This window comes from Neodiprion fabricii, chromosome 4, assembly GCF_021155785.1.
Source record: "Neodiprion fabricii isolate iyNeoFabr1 chromosome 4, iyNeoFabr1.1, whole genome shotgun sequence".
In the NCBI taxonomy this organism is placed as follows: Eukaryota; Metazoa; Arthropoda; class Insecta; order Hymenoptera; family Diprionidae; genus Neodiprion; species Neodiprion fabricii.
In genome coordinates, this window is record NC_060242.1 from 5,780,354 (window position 1) to 5,806,580 (window position 26,227).

The window sequence follows — 26,227 nt, forward strand, 5'->3', positions numbered from 1 at the left end:
TGAACTGTATAAGTTGAAATTCCGTTTTTGGGAAATATCGGCGAGATTATTTAATTGTTATTCACAACTATTTACAGATTAATTGTGAATAGCGAGTGAAGTAGACGAGTCTTTGAATATTCAGGTAAAAAACGAAGCGAGTTGTTTGGTCGTAACGTTAAGGCCACGAAAGCGGAGGCTGTGAAGATTTTCAGAATTAATTCAACCGCAAGGAAATTGAATATTCAGTTGATATAGCCGCCAGAAAGAATTCGATATACAATTTCCGGCGTCATCGTGAAGCGACGAATCTCTCACGCCTCGATATCGTGCACGCCTCTTTTCCATCGGCAACGTTTAATTTTCACCCTCGATCACATCGCGGTTTTCACTCTCACGTTTTGTCCCGCGATGCGAATAAAAAAAAAAAAAAAAAAACAAAAGAAACGTTGACTTGAAACTAAATGAAAAAAAAAAAAAAAATTGGATACAAAAATCAATTTACATATTTTTTCACTCAACTCAAAAACATTTTCAAACCTCGATTGCAGGCTTACAATATTTGACCGCAAAAATCCGCCGCTTTATAAAGATATAAATATACCTGTATATATACCTATAACTTAATAAGACACGGACGAAAGTTTAACAATATTTTCCTTCGCTCAGCCGTTTAGATAATATCAGCCGAAAACCTAATATCGTCCAACCCCTGAGAAAACTTTTCAAATACTTTGAGGGTATAATATTCTCTGTTGATTTTCTCCACGGTGTTGGCAAAAAATTTTCTGAGTACAGTTCACTTTCCTCTTTCATAAATAATGAATTTGTTCGATTACATTTCAGAGTGTAATAAGAATTCAATCGATTAATCTTTCGTTCTCTTTTTTATTTATTTATTTATTTATTTATTTTTTCACCTACTATCTCACGGATCACGTGAATAAACAAGGAACGTGGTAGATGCAGATGTACATATGTATATGTCGGTGATACATGCAGACGTTATAATGTGGTCGAATCAGAAATTGAAGCAATGAATTTCGTTTCGAACTAATAATTGCGTTGCACATCCTACGGCACGAGATTCGACATTTGACGAGCCATTACTGTCAGCAATTTGACAGCTTTGGTAAATTGGAAAATAATATTTCATCAGGCAGAACAAAACAATTCAAAGCGACTCATGATTTTCATTCTTTACAATAATTTCAACCATTTGTTCACAATTGAACGAATTTTAGCTCACCTTGTTAGCTGAAACGAATATTTTGCTTGACGCGAGTGTTCCCAAATATCAAAAATAGATTGTTTTCAAGATCGTGATAAAGTATTAATCAATAAACTCATAATTTATCAAAACAATCGTTTCAAACAATAATTTGTAAATTATAGATTCAAACACAGAATTAACTCTGAACTTTCAAACTAGGACATGGAAAAAAAACGGAGAAAGATAAAAAAAAAAACAAAAAAATGAACAACATCTTAATCAAACAATGCGAAGCGAGTAGAAATATAATTTCTGAAATTGGAAAGAAATTGAAAAGTGAGAATTTTCTTCCCGTTTCGCGTATTCTGGAAACACTTTAAATTCTGGCTAAGATTATTAAAATTACCTACAAACGGTTTTCCCTCAGCCAGACGTTTTCTTTAGTTTTATATTTGCGAGTGGCGTGGGAGGAACGGCGAATGCGAAATAAGAGAATATGGGTCGCGAGTGTATCGCTGGGGAAATTCCCCTATTGACTACTAGGGTAGGTATATAATACGTAATTGGATGGAGACCGAAAAACGTGCGGCGGGTCGGAGAAGATGGAAACCATTACCCAAGTTCACTGTTTTCACCCTCGAATACTTCCTCTGCCCTTGTTTCGAACAAGGAAGTAATTTTAAAAACTTGCTTAAAAAATTTGCGAACAAAGAAGCACAGCTTAGCTCGATTGTTCGTTTGAAAAATATTCGTTTTATTCACGTTTTCTAATCTCCGGAATCCGAAAAACAGCTTTTCAAACAAATATCGGTCTCTCAAAAAAATTCCCGCGATGATCTCGAAACGGCTGGATGTGAAAATTTGAAACTTACAGGATTTCAAAACGAAATGATGGGCGTGAAAAATTGCCATGTCTCGTTTGATTTGAACTTGCGTTTGTACCGGAAATAAATCGATTTTTAATTTTATTCCAAATAAACGGTCATGTTTTTCCCAATTCGTAAATTTACTTTTTTTTTTTTAATTTATAAACTTATTGCGTTTCAGACATCTTATTTTCTAACATGCTTTCAAAACTTTTTCATTTAACTGCCAAGTTCCGTAAGTTTCAAATTTTTCAATCGGACGTTTCTTCGGATCATCGCGCGTAAGTTTGTCGGACAGACCGACAGTCTTCGATCCATTTTCAGGATGACGAAAAGTATGGAGAAAAAAACTGTTTTTACGGCTTGTTTTCTTACCGAAAATTTTTCAAGCTCGTGATTATTTGAACTCTATGAGTGAGAAAATCGAAATATTATCGATAACCCAATTGATGAAAAAAAAATACGACCAACACTTGACCTCGTATTTTTGAACTTGAAATAACAATAACCCTGAGCATAAAATGAACCGCGTTTATAATTATATCTGGGAATTATCTCTCCCTTCGTACTAACTCGCGTTACATGCACGCGATAACGATGATGAGGAAAATGTACAAATTTTCAAATAAACTCTACGTTCCGCCGTGCAAATATTTAACCGAATTTCGGTATTGAATCCACGGCTTGCTTGCTCAGGGCTGGGCAATTTATTTCGAAACTCTCCGCGGGGGGAGGAAAGGAGGAGGAGAGGAGGGCCCTCGAATCCTGCGAGGTATGAGGGATTAGACGCGGCTGGTTTGTCGAGGACGAAGAACACGGGCACGGGACTTCTCCGCGTTCCCAGGGGATTAACCGAGGCGGGAATAACCGTTCGGTAAGACGCGATCGGCTCGAATTCTCGCCGAAACTTGCCCTCGATACATGCCCACGTATCCCTTATCCGGTATTTTCTACCCCTCGCGGCAACGTCGTCAGATTAACCCGATTAGGGAACCACAAACGACGGGACAAATTCGTCGAGAAACGTGCGCCTCCTTCGATCGAACAAATTTCGACCCTTTGATACCGATCTTATCGGCCTCTCGTTATATCCTGAAAGATTCAGATTAACCCGTGATCATCAAATCATTTTACACAGAATATTCACTCGTTGTTTCGATCACTTTTTTGCCAAATGAAATCTCCTAATGATTACTTGGACAAATTTTTCCGAAAAGTGATCGTCGTTTGAGGAAATTTTGATGAACGTATTATCGTCGACAAATTTACTCTTCCGGTTTTATTCAGTTTATAGAAAACTTCATTAAGTTTAATCTGGGGCAATCCAATTAAGTTTCTTCGTAGGGGAATGACGACATTTTTTATTAATATTTGAACTGAATTATGTACAGAAAGATGAAACGGAAAAGATTAATTAATAACTAGATCAATAAATTTCGGACGTATTGTACGCACGTGATATAAATTATGATGTTTTCGAAGCGTAAGAAACATGACAACTGCACTGTTGATTAAAATTATGGTTGATACATCAGCTCGAGAAAGATTGGGGATAAGCTTGGAGTGGGAAGTTTGAGTGGACTGTGTAAACAACAATATAAAACAGAGAGAATTAAGTCTGAAATAAAAAAATTAGGATTGGAAGAGCAGAAGATGTAAAAGAAAATGAGTAAAATGATTTTTAAACAAACTGGATAGGGTTGTACGTACCAAAATAAAAAAAAAACGAAAGGTTAAAGGCTAATGAATTTCAGTTGTATAATATAATAATCCCGTTGGAAAGTAAATCTCGACTTGAATTAATGAAGTTGCCTCATTCTGCCAAATCCGTCCGAACAAGTTGGTGAAAATATGTCATTCAAGGATGAAATGAAGAAAAATTTTCTTCAAATTGAATGTTATACCTTTATTTGGTGTCGTCATAAATTTTCATCAGTTTCACATACAACTATAAGAATTTAGCCGCCTTTACCATTCAGTTTTTTTTTACATCCAGGTGTATACAGAAGGTTTTCTGTAAAACTCGCCGCTGAACGCCGGCAGATAGGCAACCGATGCTACACGTCGTATAGCTTCGTATTGAAAATGTAGCCTCAGTTGCCTGCCCGCAGGCGTTTACGCCGCTGAACGCCGGCGGATAGGCAACCGATATGGCACGTTGTATCACTGCGCATTGAAAATGTAGCCCTGGTTGCCATGACTGCAGGCGTTCAGCGAAAAGTTTGACGGAAAACATCGGGGATACAAAGCTAGACGAGGATAGTAGGATTTCATGTGATAGGGTTATTAGAGATCGGAGGATGTTGATAGATGAAAATCATTGAAAGTAAAAAAATGCGCACGCCCGCCGCAGCGCCCAGAACCACTAATGTCCTCGATCGCAGCGCGGACGGTAACTTCGAGGTGACGCTAGCCACGAAGGCGACGATCTATCACCAGGGTCTGGTCGAGTGGAAGCCCCCCGCCATATATAAGTCATCCTGCGAAATTGACGTCGAGTATTTCCCCTTCGATGAGCAGACCTGCGTCCTCAAGTTTGGGTCGTGGACCTATGACGGCTTCAAGGTAAATTCCGCATGGTAGATGATAAGCCGATTGACTGATTGATTTATTCCACGATTTATCAGCCCGCATCTTTAAACCACGACAGCCAATTCTTCAACAACCACCAACCTGTGCTCCGCCACCTTTTACATATATATTATATATATATATATGTATATGTATATTTTGTGTATTATCGATTTGTCTGTATCTGTGTTATGTGTTACATTATGTACGTCTAATACCGTGTACATGTATACGTATCGTGTATTTGTTCAATTTTGGGAAAACAAAAAAAACATGAAAAAAAAAACATAACCTACTCACAGGTATACATGTACAGGCCGTGTGATTTGAACTCTCATTTTTCGACAGATTTTTCCACGGAAATTCGCTGCTCCTTTAACTTCATCGTTCTGGCAAATTTACAATTATAAAGTTCATCGGGGAACGTTTACAAATTGTTTAGTCTTTTCTTATCAGCTCCTAACTTCCCGGCGAAAAATCTGCGTTTTCGTAAATACAAGTCGAAGAAGCAAGATTTTGTTTGAAAGGGATTTCTTTCGATAATTTTAAACGTTTCGCGATGCTTACCCCGAGTTGTTTCGTGAAATTGTCACGTGGGCAAAATACAAGGTAAAGTAAATCCGCCTGCATTTATGCAACACAACAAACACGAGTCGCAAATCCGTCCAATTTTTGGTAACTAAAATTACATTTCCATAACGTTAATTCCGAATTGCATAAATTCAGGCGGTTTTTTCAGCTGATTTGAGCCTCAATTGCATAAATACAGACGTTGATTCGACCTGTGCTATAAAATTGCCCGTCTGACTCGTTCATGAAATAAAATGCGGTAAGACGTTTCGATGGTTGTTTAAAAGATGTACAAAATAGGCTGAAAATGCTTACTGCAATGGCCTGAAATATGTAGAAAAGCATATTAAATTATCGAAAAGAAGTAGTTTTCGAAGTTATGCAAAAATCTTGGACGTTTTTCGATCTACAATTTCAATCTCACGTTACACGCGATGTCCAACATGTAGTCGAAGGAGCAACGAAATTACCAGCGAATAGCAAATATAACGTGATTTGAAGGACTGCCACCGATTTAACAGACGTCGATTCGCTTCTATAATTTTGAAAATTTCTCGTCCCCCCGTTGAGTTCTCAGCTTCGTTAAATACGGTACTGAAAACCGATCATCCGATGATTATCGTCTTGCATAGTCATGTTCAAACTTAGCGCGAAGACTAAGCGCGGCTCGTGCAAACTTATCAACTAATTGTGCGAGAAACTACTCCGAGTACTCAAAGTTACAATACATATCACACGAGCACCAAACTTGAGTTACTCGCTTTATAATTACAATTTCCATCTCCCGAGTTTTGAAAATTATCTAAAAACTGTACGGGATTTGAATCGTGGAGAAAAAAAAAACAAGAACCTTCCATAAATCAGATATCGACGAAGCGAGAAATCGATCCGGTTAAAAACGGTCCTACATTAAGTTTATCCCTTGATCCATAATAAAAATGATACGTTACACCATAGAAACGGTGGCAGACCATCTTCTCCGAGGACGTTTCAGGATTATTCCCAAGGGTCACGCCGCGTTCTTTCTTCGGTGATTCCAGCGCCGACGGAAACTACGAGGTGACCCTGATGACCAAGGCAATCGTCTACTATACTGGACTGGTTGTATGGCAGCCACCGGCAGTTTATAAATCGTCCTGCTCGATTGACGTTGAGTTCTTTCCATACGACGTACAAACCTGTGTATTGAAGTTAGGCTCCTGGACCTATGACGGTTTCAAGGTGGTGATTAACAACGATTTCCTTTTTCATTTTCGTTTACCTTCTTTTGTTTTTGTTTTTTGTATATATATATATATTTTTTTTTTCAAAGTTTTTTCCTTCGTTTCTTGCAACACTTTTAGGAATGCTGCGTGCCGCCGGCTGTACGTTGGACGTGTCATATATTACATTATATATATGTATATATATATATTACATAAATATTATATAAATAATTATTAGCAGTTTGATCGATGTCGTTCATTAATATTGATAGATATATATCTATATATGTGTTACGAATTGTTGAAAATTTTTTCATTTTATTATACGTTATTATTATTATTATTACATATTGTTATTATTATTGTTATCGTATTTATGAAACGTGCGTTCGATGATATCGACAAGTTTGCCGATACAGTTTAAACGCTCGTTTAACAAATTCTTTCGTTATCGTGAAAGTTCGTCTTGTAATATTTGTAGGTCCGTTGGAAGATCTTTATAATTAAATACTACGGATAAAGAGCAGATAAATTGTAAAGGCTAAGCTATATAGGTACTGATTGTGCATAGCTGTTGGACGTCACTACGCTCGAAACACGTGGGAAAGGTATAAAATTGGTTGTACAAAGGATGACCGAAGTTAATAAATGTGCATACAGTATACGTCTTGTGTATAAAAATGTGTAATTTATATAGTTATTGTACGAAAAAAGCATTGATATACTCTCGCCAAAAGTACAGAGATATATTGCATATGTATATACATTTACATATTCATACATATATATATATATATAATAATCATACAACGAAGCACAATGTTTACATACATATTATATTATCATCGTATAATATAATAACATAAGCGGTATATGATTCAGCATCAAAAACGCGTACGATATGGAAAAAAAAAATACGATATTCCGATGAGTAATTATTGAATATCGTTGGTAAAATTGCGGTGACGGGTTTTTTTTTTTTTTTTCTTCCTTATTAATTCATTACAGGCGAATAATTAATTTGTACGACAACTTGGCGTAATACGAAACGAAAATGAGAGGGAGAAAAAAAATAACGTAACCTCTGTACAGGCGATAATGAAAATCATTGACACACACAACACAATAAACGTTACGATACTCTGCAGATTATTCATTATTCCCGTAATATGCATTGATAGATGATGATTATACGGCTATTAGCTTTATCTATAACGTATTTACATGTATACTTATATACATAACGAGACATCGTAGAACGTGTGTTTTAGATTGTTTGTTATATAATTGTATAATACATAATACATTGTGAGTAATTAATGGCTGATCATTTTTGCTGAACGTTACATATTATTAGAGAATATAGATTTGCACGCATGAGGCGATCATAGAGCAATAATTCAGCAAGCATTTCCCTTCACTTGTTAATCTTTGTGTTATTTATTCGTTATTTTTGTACCATATCTTCACTTTTTTTTTCAGTTACAAAGATTTTCATTCTACGTAGTAGAATTATGCACAATTCTAATATTATTGCATTGTATGGGTGGGTTTGTTTTTTTTTTTTTTCGCTTTCATTTCTAACTACTCGAGACGATGCGTAGATTTTTTTGTACAATTTCTTCAACGGCACTTGGGATTTTAATATCGCACAAATATATAACAATAAAATAAAGTAAATCAAAAAAATCCGCTGTATGACGCACTTGTATTTCAACTGTATAATATGGTCACAAATTATTGGTTATAAAATTGAAAGAAAAAATTTTGGCTACCTAGATCCAGCAAACGTCAAACAAATTACTCGAATTCGTTAAATTCACGTGTAAACTTTACAGGAACGAAGCACTGATCGGTTGAATCAAGCGAATAATGTTATTTCAGTAGTGTAATAAGAAGAGTACTGCGTACAGATCCCGATACCGACGTTCTTATCCACTTTACAGCTCAGACGCAAACCTCTTTTTCCGACGATCGATAAAGTTGACCGGAGTGGGGATTAACCTTAATCGAAAAAAAGGGTTTGTGTCTGAGGTGTGAAGTGGCTAAAATGTCGGTAGGACGTCGGTATCGGGATCTGTACACAGAACTCTTAATATTTTACTGCTTGTTTCGTATAATTGAAAAGAGTGAGAGAAAAAAAAAAAGGAAAAAAATAAAAATCCAAGACTACTCGCCGGGCGGGAGGATGAAGAATGAAAATATTCCCTCGGCTTTTTTACACGATGAAATATCGATGGTCGTATCAAATATTAACGCGATGGCGTTTCCTTTTTGTCAACATCGGGAAGTCGCGATACGCGATACGCATCCTGTGCTTTTATCCTCGGAGTGCCGAAGGATTCGGATGAAAAAAGCTGGGGTGTCACGGCCGTCACTCCAGCAATTCCACCCCTATTCTCGGCACCCCGTTTTCCACAGATTGAAGCCCCCGCCTCGCGTAGCTCTTTAATGTTGAAAGTGCTTCGTTTCTCTCTTTCGGATGTTTGTTTTATATTTCTTCGCTGTTATTATCAAGTTCTCCCTCCGAGGTTCGAAACGCGTTTCATCCTCTTTCGCGGCACATCGACGTCACTAATTATCATCGGGGAAACTCGCGTGCGGTTCGTTATGCATTATATTGTATTCCGGCTTCTTTTTATCTCCGAAGTTCGATTTTTTTTTCATTCCTCCCGTTGCCCGTCGGACTCGTCTCGTTAAATATTCTACGTAATATCTCGTCCGAGGTGTTAATTGCAGCCATTCAGAAACTTCTAGTCTATGTTGTATTCGCGGTTGCCGAATTTTGTTCGTACAATGTAGAAATGCAAAAACTGCGACATTTTATTTCAGCAACGCAATTGATAAGCCACGATTTATTTCTTTGTATACATATGTATGATACATGCATGCAGGGAGTAACATAAAAGGTAGAAACAATTTTCTTTCTCGAGATAATAACGAATCAAAAATTTTCTTTGCTTAATACTTTCCTTTTTATTTTTATTGTCTGTGAATTTAGGAGACCCGGGATTAAAATTTCACGCAATACAGAGCTGCTTTTTTACAATTATTTCAAAGTTTCACGCTGAAAATTAAAAGTTCAAAACCTCAATTCTTTCTACAAGAAAATTTCTTTGTCATGCGTTATATCAACGCATTTTACATCTTCTACGCGTAGACCATATAATTAAAGATTCTCTACCTCTTCAATTGTATGAGAATACAACTAAAATATGTATATAAATATATACATATTCAAGGTGTAGCAAAGTGCGATAATTATATACACGTGGTTACTTTTCGAGTCTATAAAGGAACACCGTATTTGTCACCTATTCTTCTACACCTTCAAAGACCGGTGAAAGTTTCGCTTTGTGCCGAAGGAATATTATAATTATATTGCACGCGTTTATAATGAGCTCGTTTACACTAGATTTTCCCGATGCAGCTTCAAAATTTAGTCTCTTTCGCGAAACAACTTCTAATTATTTAGTAATTATCCCGACACGTGTATTTTTTATCCTGCCTTCGAAAAATATTCTAAACAGCGTTCTGATTCCTAGGCAAAAAAAAAGTCCAAGCAATTCGTGCACATTGAAAAATATTTCTCAACTTTGAAAATGATTTTCAGTTCATGCTATGTGATGTATATATAATAATTTTCAGAAACGATCCAATATGAATAGAAAATTTTAAATTGGCACTTAATACATAGATATACGCGTATTGTAATTCTGATTGCAAATTATAACGCGTACCACAAATTTTTTTTTCTAAATAATTAAATAAGATCACGTGAATAATGATCTTTGCTGCCCGAGAAACGACGAGCAACGAAATAAATGCGTCTTTAACTCTTCAAAATGGTTGATTAATCATTTTTCTTCGATCTCGAGTAGATAAAGTTGAGAAGTCTTTTTTGCGTTTCTTTTTTCCTCTTTTTTTCACTAGATAGAGTATCAATAATAATTGAAAAACTATTGAAATTGAGATGCAATTACGCGCATCGATCAGTCGCTGATCTTACTTTTCGTAGAGTTTTCCTTCATTGGAACTCGCAAAGCTGAACTTCCGGTAAATAAGCAGAAACTCACCGTCGCGACGCCGGCGTTCCGCACCCTGCAACCGGATATACGGTATTATCGGTATTCCGGTGGAAATTATCACCCTTACGGGTATAACAGGCACTGTACAGCTTATCGAGTTGGTTATACGAGGCGAAGCGAGTTTATCCAAGACTTGTTGAAGAGGAACGATCGGCAGCTTTTTATTTTCAGCAATATCTTTGTTCGGTAGTTATCAATTATATTTCACATCCGTTGGCTTGCTTTATTTTCGCAGTAGTGAAATTAATCAATATTTTAACAATCTTTCGGTGCATTGAAGCTGAAAATCAATTTTTCTGCAATTTCACCAGTGATTTGTACGGTTTTTAATTTTTAATCGTTGTTAGAGAAACAATTTATGCAGTTGCGTTAATGAAATTTCACATCCAGTCTTTTATTTTATTTCTGCAACGGTAAAGTTATTGAATAATTTTAGAATTTATCGATACTGTACTAATATGGAAAATCAATTTTTCAAGAATTTCACCAATGATAATTGCTGTTTTTAGTCTTTGGTCGCTTCATTGAATAAATAAATTTATACTGCCGCAAAATTAGCGATTATCATATCAGCTGGTTTGTACAACATATAGATAATTCTGTTGATGCAGAAAACAAAAAAATTCCTTATATCCGGCGAAACAAAATGTCAAAAAAATCAATCAACTTCTCAAACACTTGCCGCTTATCCCTCATAACAATTTAGAGATTACTGGAACGTATGTGGGTTTTGTTTGATAATTCGCCTGACCTAAAATGGAAGTAGTTAGCTGACGTTGATGGATGAATTCTAGGGTCATAGGTAGCGCCTCGTTGGCCCGAAATAAACACATACCGGGACAATTTCTTGAAACTTGAAAATCAACCGCGCATGCGCCAAATAATTCAATCTCATTGGTCGGCCAAATCTTGCCCCAGCGATATTCTTGTCTGTGACGCAGGCGAGCCAACCTGCGCAAAATGTGTACGTTTGAATTTTCAAAGAGCGTAAGCGTTAAATTCCGACCGTTCTTTGAAGAATCGACTTTCCGACCCGACAACAAACGCTTCCCAAACCTTTCCGAGTCGCTGCCTCGATTATTTGAGATTCTAACCTCGAAAATTCCTATCAACTGCATCGCCGCCAGAAACAGTTTGACAGCTGAAAACTCGGGATGGCCAGCCTGCGCGAACAGCCGATAAAACTCGCGCATGCGCGGTTGATATTCAAGTTTCAAGAGATTCTCCCGGTATTTAGGTATACGGGACAACCATATAGCTATGTGTAATTGAATTTCGTGGTTTTCTGCCGGTTGTTCGATGTCCGATTTGCCTTATTTGCCAGCCAAAGTGCGCGCAGCTGATTCCGAGGCTGGAAATGACAGTCGTTGAATTCCAAAATCAAGAATTTAGGTAAAGAGTAGCTCACTCAAGTGATTTGTCGAGGCAGCCGGTGTTAGTTTAACCGATGAAACCAAACCGTCGAAACGTTTCTTCCTTTCAAAAAGATATCGAACACGACGATAAAATACAACGTTGATAATAGTAAGAATATTTAACACTTGCAGTAACTGATAATTTTTATAATTTTCCTTCGTTTAAATAATTTCACTTTCTAAATCGATTTATTCACTTTTCATTCGAAATTACTACCGGTAATTCGTTTTGATATTTTTTACGAATGATCAGATTAGTTTTAAACGGTTAAAAAAAAACCTGTGACATGTATTCCTAATTTGCTATAAAATTTTTGTGCAGACTCAACGTCATTACAATATATTAACATCAAATTCAAACTGCTCGTTGAATCCTGAGAGGGAAAATTTTTATGCGGAAGAAAAAAAGGAATTACGAAAACTAAGAATAATTGATGGGTAGAAGAAAAAAAATGTAAATTAAACCGTCAGCTGTGCGAGTAAAAAGCTTTCGCTTTAGGGGTAAGGAATAATAAATAAACGTTGTAATTTATAATATGCCGAGCGTTAATTTCATTGTCAGTTGTAGATTCTCCCCGGAACCGGAGAGTAGGGAGAATCGTTATTGCTTTCATCCCTGCATTCTTCTCTCACCCCCGTTTGTATATCCCTCCGTGTCTCTTCTTCCGCTATCGCTGCAGGGGTTAGAAGGATGGAAAACCGTGGCCGCGCCCTCGTTCGTTATGGGTTTGAATGGTTTGATAAAAGCTCGCCATTACGATCTTTGAACTCGGTGTGGATTTCGGGATTTTTACAATTATTTATTCATCAATTTATTTATTCCTTTGACGCGAAATTCCCCAAGCTTTTTTCATACTCGTAAATAAGCGTCACGAAATTTTCAATTTACACGAATACCCGTTTTTTTTTTTTTTTCCTTTTGCCCATTTATAAAATATTCATAGAAAACGTTGGCGAGATTAACATTCCACGTTCGGAAACAAAAACTTTCCCACTCACTTTCTCTACTATTTTTCGAATCCAATGACGTTAGAACGATAAAATACGACGGGAAATCGATGCCACTTAAATTGAGAATTTTCGCTTAGTAAGTAACTTATCTTACTTCTTATTTTCTTCTCCTTCGAATACTTCATCGTAACGCGCAAAACTTTTCGCATTCAAACAACAGTTGTACATCAAGTATTTCTGTTACCCGTTAAACACTGCAGAATTTTCTACAATCGTTGTTTTCACGAGCCGTTCCGTTAATCACGATTAAATATTATCCAAGAACTTTATTACATCAGCTCTGATCCTTCTGGAATTTTGTCAAAAGCGTGCAAAAACAATTATATCTTTCAATTAAAATTTTAAAAGCATTATTTCTTTTTTTTTTCTGTTTGCGAAAACTTGCAAATTATGATTACTCGATTTCCAATTTGCAAAATTATTGCAATATCAGTGGTCTGATTTCTGTAGCGAAAAACTTGTTTCTAAACTCAGTGATTAGAATTAGCCATAAGCGTAGTGAATCGTGCTAAAATTAAACTCAAAATCTCAGATGACTGACCGCGTCACGTGAAGTCATCACGGTTGATTAGCGAGTCATTCGTCGAGTCATTGACTTTGCACTTGGATTACTGCGACTTAAAGCTGCGCTTCATAGCTGCAAAAATATAACTAGTTGCAGCTTTTATTAACAAGTTCATTTGCAAAAGTTCGCATTTATTTGTCGTAATTTCCCGTGTCGAATTTGATTGTATTTCAATTAGGTTTCAAATCCATTTTCTTATCCTAGTCGTGGCGATCTTTGTCTTGTGTAGAGTTCGTTTCATGTTTTGGGTATCCGAAATTTTCACAAAATCTTCACGGCGTTATCAGAATTGTGAAAAATTTTTGAAAATTATTCAAATTTTACCGAACTACGATTTTATCCGACAGCAAATTAAATTCCGTAGCGTTTCATTTATATGCTGGTAATTGCTTCGCTAACTTCTTTCAATTTTCCAAACTATGCTTACGGGATTCGTTTCAAATTCAATAACCTTTTACGATTAACTCACAATTACAAGGAATTAGGTTTTCCATTATTCAAAGACAGGGTTTCATAATTAGATACGAATTGCGATTAATCGAAGCGCAGAAAAAAAAAATAAATATTTTTAGTAATAAAACAACCACTGAATATCCAAAAAATTTCCTACTAACCGTCAAAAAGTTTAATTAACTCTAGTTAATTTTGTTCGTAAGTCGAGTTAGTGACGAAATTCTTTCACCGCGAGGTTCGCGATCCTTTCAAAGACGTTCGTATCGTCGACGCTGATGCCAAAGATGATTTTCAGAGTAATTAGGGTATCGGGGTAGTTAATTAACGGAGACGCAATGGCGTCCTAATTATAAGAAAGGGTCTTTTGGCTTGGACTCGCTTTGTCTAATTTCCCTTCGTTCCTGATGATCAACATAATAACAAAATTGCGAAAACGTTGTGAAACTAGAAAATGAGTTAGTGCATCTTGGGAAGTTTCTTTGTTGTAAAAGGAAAAAGAAATAGAAAAATAAAAACCAATCAAAACGTCAAAGGAGAAAAAATTCTATCTATTCGCTTATTGATTATTCAAATGCAATCTATTTCCTTCTTATCTTTTACTTCGTACATATTTTATCCTGGAGTATTTAATAACATCGTTGTGCTTGTGCTGTCAAATATTTTTGAGAACGCACATATCATATTTTATACCTTTTCCATGAGGATGCTGTTGGAGTTGTGTGGCGTTGTTGGGTAATTATTTATCTATACATGTATATGCATATGTACGTATGAATATGTATGAGACATTCCAACACAAACCGACCTACGTCTGACCTTCGTCATCGACGATTTTATTTATTTTTAAGTATGGTGTAGAGTGTACAAAAAAAAATCATGTTTCGTTGAGTTTTAGATTTTTTGGTATTGCAGGTTTTATTTTTACAGCTCCCAAGAACAAAAAAACACAATTTTCGAATGACTTTTAAATTTTCCTGATGAACTCTTTCTTAGAATAAAAAAATTCTTAGACCAAGTTGGAATTGGGGAAACTTTTGGTTTTGAAGCTACTGAGGAAACAAGTATAAATTGAAAAGTGAGAAACAACGTGAAAAATATAAATTTTTATTCTTTAAATTTATATTTAATTCAATTTTTATCAAATTTGAATTATTTCTTTCGCCTGTAGCTTCTACACCAAAAGCTTCACCAATTTCATCTTGGTCTCAAAATTTATGTTTTTCAACAAAGAATTGATGAGAAGAATTTAAAGCCAATCGATCAGTGCTATTGCATCAAAAATTAGATCATCTTTCTGGGAGCAGTGAGTATAAAATCTGTAATTCCCAAAAAATATAAATTTTCAGTGAGGGATGAATTTTTAAAAACTTTTTTTACATTACACTCTACCCCGTACTTGAAAATAAAAAGAATCGTTGATTGTGAGGGTCATACGTAGGTCGCTTTCGTGTGGAATGCATCATATACGTAGGTATAGGTATATATGTATGTGTGTATATACGTTTGTTACGTGTTTCGTTCCGTACGCTATACATACACATGATATTAAAATACCTATTAAAACATGTACATAAAAATGTGATACACACGTATAATACATATGAACGAAATAAATCATACCGCGGTAATAATTAAATAATTATTGCCCTATGTAAATCAAGATTGATTGTTCTTTATTGTCTGTTCTCTAAAAAGAGAGATCACATTTCTAGCGATAAATCATCTGCGTATAATTCACATTCAAGAGCAATAATTATTGACAATTTTTTTTCTCTCTTCATGCAGACATGCGGTCTCGTCTGTTAAGTCCTTCAGGAGGTTGATTCGCAAAAAATCGATACCTTTCAACAATCTTATTATATGACTGTCGTACATTGAGGATTTATCAAATTTAATCACTTTTTTTAACAATTTACATTTCAAACGATTTGAAAGCGATTTAAAATAAAGCATCGATATCTAAGCCCATATTTCATAATTCGAATATTTTCGATTGTTGTACTTTTTACGAGATCTTCATATAACAGTTTGATGAATAATCGATAAACGACTATTACATGATAAAAATAATTTAAGCATCAATTTCTTGTCGAAACAACTCATTCGATACGCCTATCGTTCACTTCAACCTACCTACATGCAAATTCATCGTGTATTATACGTGTATCGCAAAAGTGTACTCAAAATAAAAATCAACCTATAAAATCGCGCGAGATGCAAAACCGCAAATCATTACGTTTTTGTAATAAAAATTACTTTCAACAAAATTGCACGAAATTTTCTTCGATGAAAATGACTAGATTTCGCAGTGTAATATGCACACGTGAAAATTCTTAGCGTTGTTAATGCCGTGCTTTTCATTCATCTGTATTCACTGGCAAAAATCATATTCATCTCCCCCTCCCCTCCCCCCTTCATACCAATTTTATACGTCCGAGTCATTTTAATCGTAATTTTTATACGAGGGTGTAAAAATAGTCTTTTGTGTTTCTTTACTCTTCAAACGTTTACATCGAGCGAAATCTCTTTATATATCTTTTTATTCGTACATCATACATTATAGTACATTACGTACCAAGGGAATAAAGTGGACTTTTATTCCTGTTTTACATAAAGGACTTTATTTCCGACTCAACTCGGATCGCAATATTTATTTAAAAATTGGGACTTTTAAATTGGCCTTATATTTCCGGCTAATTTGGATTTGGGGGAAATATAATCTCATATTTCCGGCAAATGCGTTTTAGGGAAAAATATGCCACTTTCGAGGACAAGAAAATTAACTTTATGCTTGAGTTGGGAATAAAATCAATATTAACACCAATGATAGAACAGCCTTACAATTTTTTTCCACAGATTAAAAATGTCAAATTCATGACCGTCAAACGATGTTGATAACGATAAAATAAAATTCAGTCACCGTATTTGTTGTAATTTTCCAAACTTATCACGCATATAATTATAATCAGCTTGGTTCATATTTCCATCGCTAAGAATTGTTTGACACTCGGTTTATTTTAATACGATAAATTGAATTCGGGTAAACAGACGTTTAAACAGATAATTTGGGTAAGTTTAATATCTCAGGTTTTGCGTAATCCTCAATTTGCTCAGATCCTCAGGGAGGGGTTTTCCACCCCATTTACGCATATGTATCAGACGTTAGTCTTATGCTCACACAGGGTGTGTAATACTCGTAAATGCTTCCGAAAATTAGACAACGCAGCTGCTAATTTATCCACCGAACGTGCTTCGAATTTAACAAAGCAATCTCAAATCTTTGAATATATGCGTTATGTTTACTATGTGGTTTAAAAATCATAGTTAAAATACACCAGCTGAAACTAACCAGATAACGTGAAATATTGATCTTCAATAATTATTCAATGTTCATCCCGTGATTATTTCGTGTGAAAGCTTAAACAGAGATGCGGTTTTTTTTATAATAAAATTATTTACACGAATTTTGATATTGTTTCGGTCAAATTTCAGACAGTAAAATCTATTCTTTTTTTCCTTTTTTTTCTTCATTTTGCGTTGACCAACGATTGCATTTATGACGAATATTCAACTTATTCAAAAAACTATTACAAAATATACGTATTTTTCAGGTTCACAATTTTTATTGTAGTTGAAATTCGGTCATAAAATCATTCTCGAAACTGCAAATTCATCGTTACTATTATTTTTATAACATTTTTCATAGAATCTGACTAATTTCAACGTGTATTACACACAGCGAAAAATGTTTCACGATATTTTTTGTTACACTCGAAACGTCAAACATTGATTTCTGTTGACACGAAATTATTCGGATCGGTCAAAAGTAATTTAAAATCAAAAATCAGCTCATCGTGAAATTAATCAAAAATAGTTTGGAAAAGAAAATAAAATTTTTGTGAGATCATTTGAAAGAAGGTGAAACTTTGAGACGGTTTTGAATGTTTTTTAATAATCACATATAAATTCACTTTCTCAGAGACGCTATAATCGGCTAGAAACGTTTCAAAAAATTCAAAAATAACCGTGCCATATATTCGCTTGAACGATCTTTAGAATATTTTTTCGCCCCGTCTCTTCACCAGCGTTTCAAACGTCGCGAGTATTCCGAATGAGATTCATTTTTATTTGCTTTTCGGTAGTTTTTTCTCTCTCATTCCGACTCTATTTTTATTTTATTTGTTTTATTTTTATTACTTTTTCTTTTTTTTTTTCTCACCCACTCCACCACAATTTCATACGTAACGGTAAATTTTCACGCCCCTTTTTGTAGTTCCTCACTCTCGCAGCGACGGAGGATTGAAAATTAATTTCTCGGTAATGTTTTAACTTGGAATTTAGCCACCTCGTCCGTTTGTATATTGAAATGTTTCGAAATTCGACAGATTTTCATCGCTCTTTAGGGGTTGATTAGAATTTATAATAGTTTGCGATCTTGTCAATTATACACGGGCAAATTCTATGCGAAGACGACCAGTGTCCGATCCTCACCGTTTCTGTTTGTGTTTAAACAAATTTTCCGCAACTGTTCCAACTCTGAAACAGTAGTTTGGATTTTTCGGATTTTTTATTGAACTGCTCAATTATTTATGAAAAAAACTTCTCTGTATCGCAGAATGACCTATTCTTATATATGTATTCTAAAGATAGCTCAAAAAAATAAACAAAATAGATTATAATAAATAAATTCGGTTACAACTGCTGAAACATCGATATATATATATAGATAATAAATTCACCGTCTAAAAGGAACAAAATTAATATTGATAAAAATAAACTAAGGGTAATTAATTAACTTTTAATCAGGCTTCTAATTATGCGTTACGTATTCATCTTTGGATATGCTTCAAATGTGAAAATGATAAGTATAAAATTAACGACGAGGAAACGGCTGAAGAAGTGGGTGAATTTTGGAAATTTATACATCGATAACGGATTACTCAATTCTATTGTGATTTATTTTATTCAAAAGTACGTAAATTGAGCTTTTTTCGAATTTTTTTTTTTTTAATTCGAATTACTCCATAGGGAGTATTGTTATTGGTTATAAAAATTAGTTCGCTTCAAATTTGAAGACAGTATTCTTAGTGAGTTTATCCACTTTTCCATGATTTAATTTTTTCAATTAAAATCGCGACCGTTCGAAATGAAAATGAAATTGGGTTTTCAAATTTTCAACTTTCTTACACAACCGATAAAAAAAAAACAAAAAAAAAGAAAGAAAATGCGAGATAAAAAAGTTGATATCTCAGGAAAAAGGATCAAGTGTCTAAAAATACGTCTCGTCAATCGATTCTGATAAAAAAAATGTATAAAACTTAAACACTATCGACAAACTTCTAATTTTTCCCAAGTTTTTTTCGCCCTTGATATTCAAGCGCGCCTGTTAAGATTTCATGTCAACGATCCCAGAAGTATGAGTTAGTTTTTCGAAATTAGCTACTGTTAATTATTTTATCGACATTTTCATATGTGAATCACAAAAGCAATATTCAGGTGATAAATTCTATTTTGTTTTATGCTTTTTTTTTTAACTAAAGTTTATTAAAAAAATAATACACAGCTTGAGGGAAAACATGTTTTTTTTTTGGCGCCTGGATTATTTTGATGTTTGAGAAGAAAGAATTTCCGAATAATAATACATTACGTAACAAGGGAATAAAGTCAACTTTCATTCCTGTACTATAATATAGGACTTTGTTTCCGACTCAACTCTGGCCGCAATATTTATTTCAAAATTGGAACTTTTAAATTGGTACTTTTAAATTGACCTCATATCTCCCGCAAATTCGTTTTAAGTAAAAATATGCTACTTTCGTCCCTCTTTCGAGGTATAAAGATTGTCGACTTTACGGTTGACATGGGAATAAAATCATTACTACATTAGAAACCATCACCCTCCTCACAACGCTACAATAAGATAAAAACTAGATCAAATATAACATAATCATGATTATATAGGTAATTTATACTTTCTCAAAACTTCAAAATTCACGGAAAAAATCAGAGCAACAAGAAAAAAAAAAAAAAAAAAAAATTCTCCGAGACATAAATTTCCAAAATACCCCAATTTTTTCACCAGTTTACTCTCTCGTTTTTAGACCCTCGTAAGTCGAAGCTTTATATTTTCGTCACTGCTCTACACGTGCATGGCATGTTTCCCCAGCATATTTCCACTCTCATCCTTGTCGTAGGACCCCCATATTATACCTTGTGCACTCAATGCATCCCGTCCATCTTGCAATCTTGCATATATTTTAACAACACGGGAGTTTAGAAGATATATCGCACGATGCAACGGCATGAAATCTTGTCTCTTATTCTCAGCGCGTGGTTATAATGCATGTATGCATGTGTTTGTGTGTGTGTGTTGTGCGCATCGTGCACCTGCAGCTACTCTTCCAGCTTTGACATCTTGAAAGCACCCTTTCGCGAATTTTCTTATACTGCACTCGTGCTTCAAGCTCAGCAACGCTTCGTCTTTTTCCTTTTCTTCTTCTTCTTCTTCTTCTTCTTCGTTGCATCGTCTTCGTCCTCGTCGTCAGATTCAAGCTTGTAAGCATCGTACACACTCGGGATAAAGTTTGTATTTTTCCACTTGAAAAATTCTCCACATTCCTTGTGCACACAGGCTCGTTTCATTCGACGATAAGCGTTCTTATTTTCATCTTATTCGTATTTTTTTTTTTTTTTTTGTCCACTTCTTGTCGACAATTTTCGAGATTTTTGTCAGTTTTGTATGTTTTTGCGAGAATATTGCCACGAAATCGTTTAGTCTGAATATTTAAATAATTATTTATCAAAATTTTCAATCAAAAAAAAAAAAGATTCAAATTTTACTAACACACCGGAATTTTTCTTCTTCTTCTTCTTCTTCTTCTTTCTCTTTGTAATCTTACTCTACAATTTTTCCATTCTTTGTGAATGCTTAGAACTATAATCACCTAATCATTCCACTCGGAACGTTAAAATAATATCAATAATGTATTCAAAGAAAAAGGTTGGAGGAAAAATATTTTTCATCGTCAATTTTCGAAGGTGAAGTCAAAAAAAAAAAAGAAAAAAAAAAAACTGCACAAAGCTCGAGAAAATTTCTGATAATAAAATCCGTTACGATAATTTTCAACTTTTGTATCAAACGATCGATTACCGTTTTCTCACGAGTTTTTTTATAATTATCAATAACACCAGGCTGCGTTTGGCAAAAAAAAAAATTTCACCAATCAGAGACACTTTTCAATGTAAAAATTCGTGGATTTTTATACCCAGCGACTTATTTCAGGACTCGGAATCTCCTATCCTACAATGTCGTCTCTTCGAGCATTCGCGTTTGTCGCCGTAATCTGATTCCTGCACGCGCCTCTGCTATTGGATACGCTCAACGTATCCCGGTTTTTTTTTTTTACAGTCCAAAGGGTCGCTGCCCCCCCCCCCCTCCCCCCCCCCCCTCTCCCTCCGGCGAAAGGTTCTTAAAGGGGCCGGAAAATTAACACTTTACGATTTGCCGGAGTATCACGCGATCCGGCGGCGTCCGACCGTTCCGAATTTCTATCACTCGATTTGCCCAATTTTCAGGGAAACCGATTTGCTCGAAGCGGTATAAAAAAAAAAACCGACGGAATAAAACAGGCGAAAAACAAGAAGTAGCGTCGAATTTGTTTTTTTTTCCTTTTTTCTTTCACTTTGTCGCCGAGTTCCTCGTGCCAAAATTTTCCTGCGATTGTTCCGAATGGGAAATTGCTTGTCTCGAAATCGGGATTCGGATAAGAAGTTAAAAGAAACGAGAAAATCCGTCGACGATAAAAGTTGGTTGTTTCGATAATCCCAGACGAGCCTTAAAGTATTTTTCTCCTCGATGTTTAATCCTTGCGCCGAAAGTTGCTGGCGGTTAATTCAAACGTCAAACTTGAAGTAAAAAGTTGCCGTCAGTTTTCGAATTTAAAAACCACCTCGAGGTATTCAAAATTCTTGTCTTTCATTTCCTCTGCTTTGCTTCGCTGATGCGGAGACACGAATTTCTTACACAACAAAGTTATTATAGGATTGTATGTAAAACGTCGAATTTTTCCGAGTACCTTGCTCGCCTTCGGGCATTTTGAGGAAATCCTTTAACAACGGATACGTGTGCGAATTTATGTCCATCCTTTTGAAAGTGCTCGACTTTAACGCAGCAGGAGATTATTTGCGACTGACAAGAACATCAACTAAAGTCTTAGGATCCTTGCAGAAAGGACAAAACTCAACGTTTCCACAGCCTTTGATGTTCACCCTTAACGGGGGTCGATAAGAAGATTCGATTCGCCAAAATTTGGCACTTTTTTCAATTTCATTAACAGATTATACAATGGTTATTAAATTATCGTACTTTACAAAACTACGAAGATATCTCTTCATAAAATACAAAAATAGATTTTTTTTGACATTTTTATGACGATCAACAAAAGTTGCAAATGTTACGTGACGAAGAAAAGTGTTTCAATAAATTCGTATGAAACAGTCTTCTCGATAAAATTAATCGTCTCAGAGTAAACTAGATTTTTGAGCGATTAGAGACTAATCTTCGATATGTAAAATTTTCATTATGATTCTCGTATTTTCTAATAGATTTCCCTAGCTCTTACTAACACATTAATGTGACAGATATTCAATGCACAATTATCCAGTGATAAAACGTGTCGACAAAAAAAAAAACCCCAAAAAATAAAAAAAACCACTGATTTCAGGAATCCTGAATTTCTCGATTGCTTTCTCAACTTTCAAAAATTTGCGCTTTGATTGGCTTTAGGGTGAAAAATTCAAGGCTGCTGATCTTGGTCCGTGACTTTTTTTTTCGCGCGTCTAAAACGCGAGCCTAAATCAGCAAGGATCGATAATGGGGAGACAGAAGGACAAAAATTAGAGTTCAACAGAAGCAATTTAGGAACAAGGCGGCAAGGTGCGATAGGTGACTGTGTTTTTCTACTTTTCGCCATCGATCCATCAGTCAAGCACTGCTAAGAGTCTTGCGGACAAAAACACAAAGGCAAACCAGATTAACTCGGCTTCCCGATCCCGCGGGACTCTGATTAATGGTATTTCATTTTGTTGCCATTTATTTATTTTCACCGTCTTATATTGTTTAATCTTTTGCCATCCGTTTCTTCTTGACATTTTTTCAAGCTACCGAAACGTTTCACTATTGTTTTACTTTTAGTTCTTCTCTTTCGTTACGTTTTCGTTCATTTATCTTCAAATGTATAATTCTTCCAAGGATACAAACGACGTGATAATTTTTCCCACCAATTTACTTCGAGCTTTTGAATATATCTTTCGAATACATCAGGTTTGAGAACAATAAAATTCCACAAACATGTCAATTATAAATTAGATGATATTAGACACAGGAAAAATAAGAAATTCGAAAGAGTTTGTCAATTAGCGTTAAATTTTTTTAACGAGTCGGAATTATTTCGTCAAAACGTAGGAACGTACTGCTGTACTGTAACACAATTCGTTTTGTGAATGAATGAAATCTTTCGTCTCTTTTCACGTCGAGTTAACCCTTCTTGTTTGCCTTTTGAATATCCTCCGGCCTTTGAAATTACGCCGAGTTTACAAAACTCGAAAGAATTCCGTCATACGGTCAATGGGATTAAATATGAATGAAAAATAAACTGAAAATTTTGGCGGGACGATGTTGAAGAGATCATCCATAAAAAGAATATAAAATAAATAACCTGTGCGCGTTTCTTCCGATGAAAATCGGGGGAAAAAAAAAAACAGACCACTCAACGGGAAGAAAAATAAATTAAAACGAATTGAAAGAGAGGAAAAATTTCGTCGAATTTTTTTTTTTTTCGAAAACAAGCTTACGCCTGACAATTCGTACGAGTCAATGCAACTTTACTATGTATGTATTCGAGGAATAATTTTACGGGAGGGGTGTAAAGTTGAAATTAACATTTTGACAGCGTCGTGCGAGATTCGAAATATAAAGCGAGACGAGCGTGCTTCCGGCGACAAACCGGATATTATAGTTATCGCGAACTCGACTCACGGGGTTAGTTTTCCCGGTCTGAGTTACCCGCGTAATCCAAAGCTGCAGGTTCAACGTGACGCGAAATTTCAGGATCTAATTTCGACCCCTCGGTTTATGCTGTGTGCATACCAGCCCAGCGCCATTGTGACGGACGATTTACATAATTTCTAATTAACCCTAAATAACGCCACCACATATGTATACATATTTTCAACCCCCAATCCATGTACAGCTAGACTTACCGTCTCGTTAGATGCGCACAGACATGAGTAGAACTCCTTGTTTTCAGTCTCTGTTCTCTGTATGCTCGTTGAATTTCAAATCCGAATGACGAATTGAGTGTTAGGTATATTAGTTTGAATATTGGGAAGTGCTGAAAAAAAAAAAAAAAAAGAAAAAAAGAAAAACTGCAAAATGAAATGAAAATTCTATTCGCATGAAACAATCTTGGTTACTGTAGAGAATCTTTGAACGAAAGTTGATGATATCTGACCTAACCTGAAACTTAACCTGATGCAACCTAATCTAATCTAACCTGACCTTACCTAACCTAACCTAACCTAAGTTGACCTTTTGAGTCACACATTATTGTGCCGAGTCGACTTTTACAGCAAGATAGTATTCAACGATTTTCGGTGACGCTGATTACAAATTTGAAGTGAAATTTAAAAAATTCAAGATAGCGGATTCAAAAGTATGGCGGACGAAAATTTCAAATTTGATCGAATCCGGTGAAGAAAATGGGGTCACTGATCAAACAAGGGTTTTTGGGGTCGCTGATTACGAATCTGAAATCAGAATTTGAAAATTCAAAATGTTGCATCCAATATGGTAAATGAAAATTTCAAATTTGATCAAATACGTGCAAAAAACTCTATTCCGGGGTTTTCGGGCTCGCTGATTTGATTCGCCATACTGAATTTTCATAATCTGATATCACATTCGTAATTAGCGACTCCAAAAACCTCTGGACAGAGTTTGTTTTTCATATTCGATCGAATTTGAAATTTTTATCGGTTATATTGGATCCGCCATTTTGAATTTTGTATCTAACAATAATTTACATTATATCACAACAATCACTCTCAAGTATTAAAAACCTGTCAGTATACTATCAGAAATGGAAAAAAAAAAACCGCAAAGAAACATGTTTTCAAAGTTCTCTAAATATACAAAAAATGGATACAAAATGGGTGGTAAGAATACTTAACACTATGGCTCGAAGGGTTAACCTAACTTCCATCTGCAAGAGTTTCTTATTCCGACTCGGCTTACAAATATTGTTAGATCTTCAAAATTATTATTCTAGTTGTAACGAAAAATAGCCTAAAATCTGACCAAACATTGCAGCTATCTGCAGAAAAAATTAGAATCAAAATCGGTGCTGTTCATCTCGAGTTATAAACGAACAAACGGGAAATAGATTTTCAGTTTTCCATATACCGGGACAATCTCTTGAAACTTGAATATCAACCGCGCATGCGCGAGTTTTATCGGCTGTTCGCGCAGGCTGGCCATCCCGAGTTTCAGCTGTCAAACTGTTTCTGGCGGCGATGCAGTTGATACGAATTTTCGAGGTTAGAATCTCAAATAATCGAGGCAGCGACTCGGAAAGGTTTCGGAAGCATTTGTTGTCGGGTCGGAAAGTCGATTCTTCAAAGAACGGTCGGAATTTAACGCTTACGCTCTTTGAAAATTCAAACGTACACATTTTGCGCAGGTTGGCTCGCCTGCGTCGCAGACAAGAATATCGCTGCGGGAAGATTTGGCCGACCAATGAGATTTAATTATTTGGCGCATGCGCGGTTGATTTTCAAGTTTCAAGAGATTGTCCCGGTACAGAGAAAAGACTAGAGAAGAATAGTTTCCGTAATAATCTTTTAAGACACGACATAGGTAGGTACGAGAAAAATCGAAAGGAGGCCAAGTCATAAACGTTTAACGTAAAACGTGGATGTGAATCAGGCAATCAACCGAGAAACGATAGATATGTAGTATCGCTATTTACACGAAAAACGAGTTCTCGTTTAAAAGTACTCGAAATATCGGTAAAGAAATAAATAAAGCGAAGCTAAGGGTGGGGCGATAAAAATGAATTCGACTTTGATGAAATAGAAGCTGCACCATGCAACCCTCTTATATTATTATTATACGTACGTAACGACTCGGGCGATGGTATAAAAGGTAATAATGATAACAATAACATAAAGTTAATTACCCGTGATGCGATACGGTTGGCAGAATAAACCGATTCGGTACAATCTCGCTACACT

General features: G+C 35.4%; 1 protein-coding gene across 6 annotated transcripts in view; it reads left to right on the forward strand.

Annotated features, from left to right (window-relative positions):
* LOC124179816 (acetylcholine receptor subunit alpha-like) overlaps positions 1–26,227 on the forward strand; it is a 131,413-nt gene that overhangs the window by 64,088 nt on the left and 41,098 nt on the right. For 2 of the 6 annotated variants that reach the window (XM_046564580.1, XM_046564582.1), the window contains exon 4: positions 4,443–4,623. The exons of 1 other annotated variant lie outside the window; for it this stretch is intronic. In XM_046564580.1, coding sequence (XP_046420536.1) covers positions 4,443–4,623 — 181 coding nt within the window. Of the gene's footprint in view, positions 1–4,411; positions 4,624–6,239; positions 6,421–26,227 lie in introns of all 6 variants that reach the window. 3 more of the 6 variants (XM_046564581.1, XM_046564583.1, XM_046564586.1) reach the window with 2 other exon arrangements.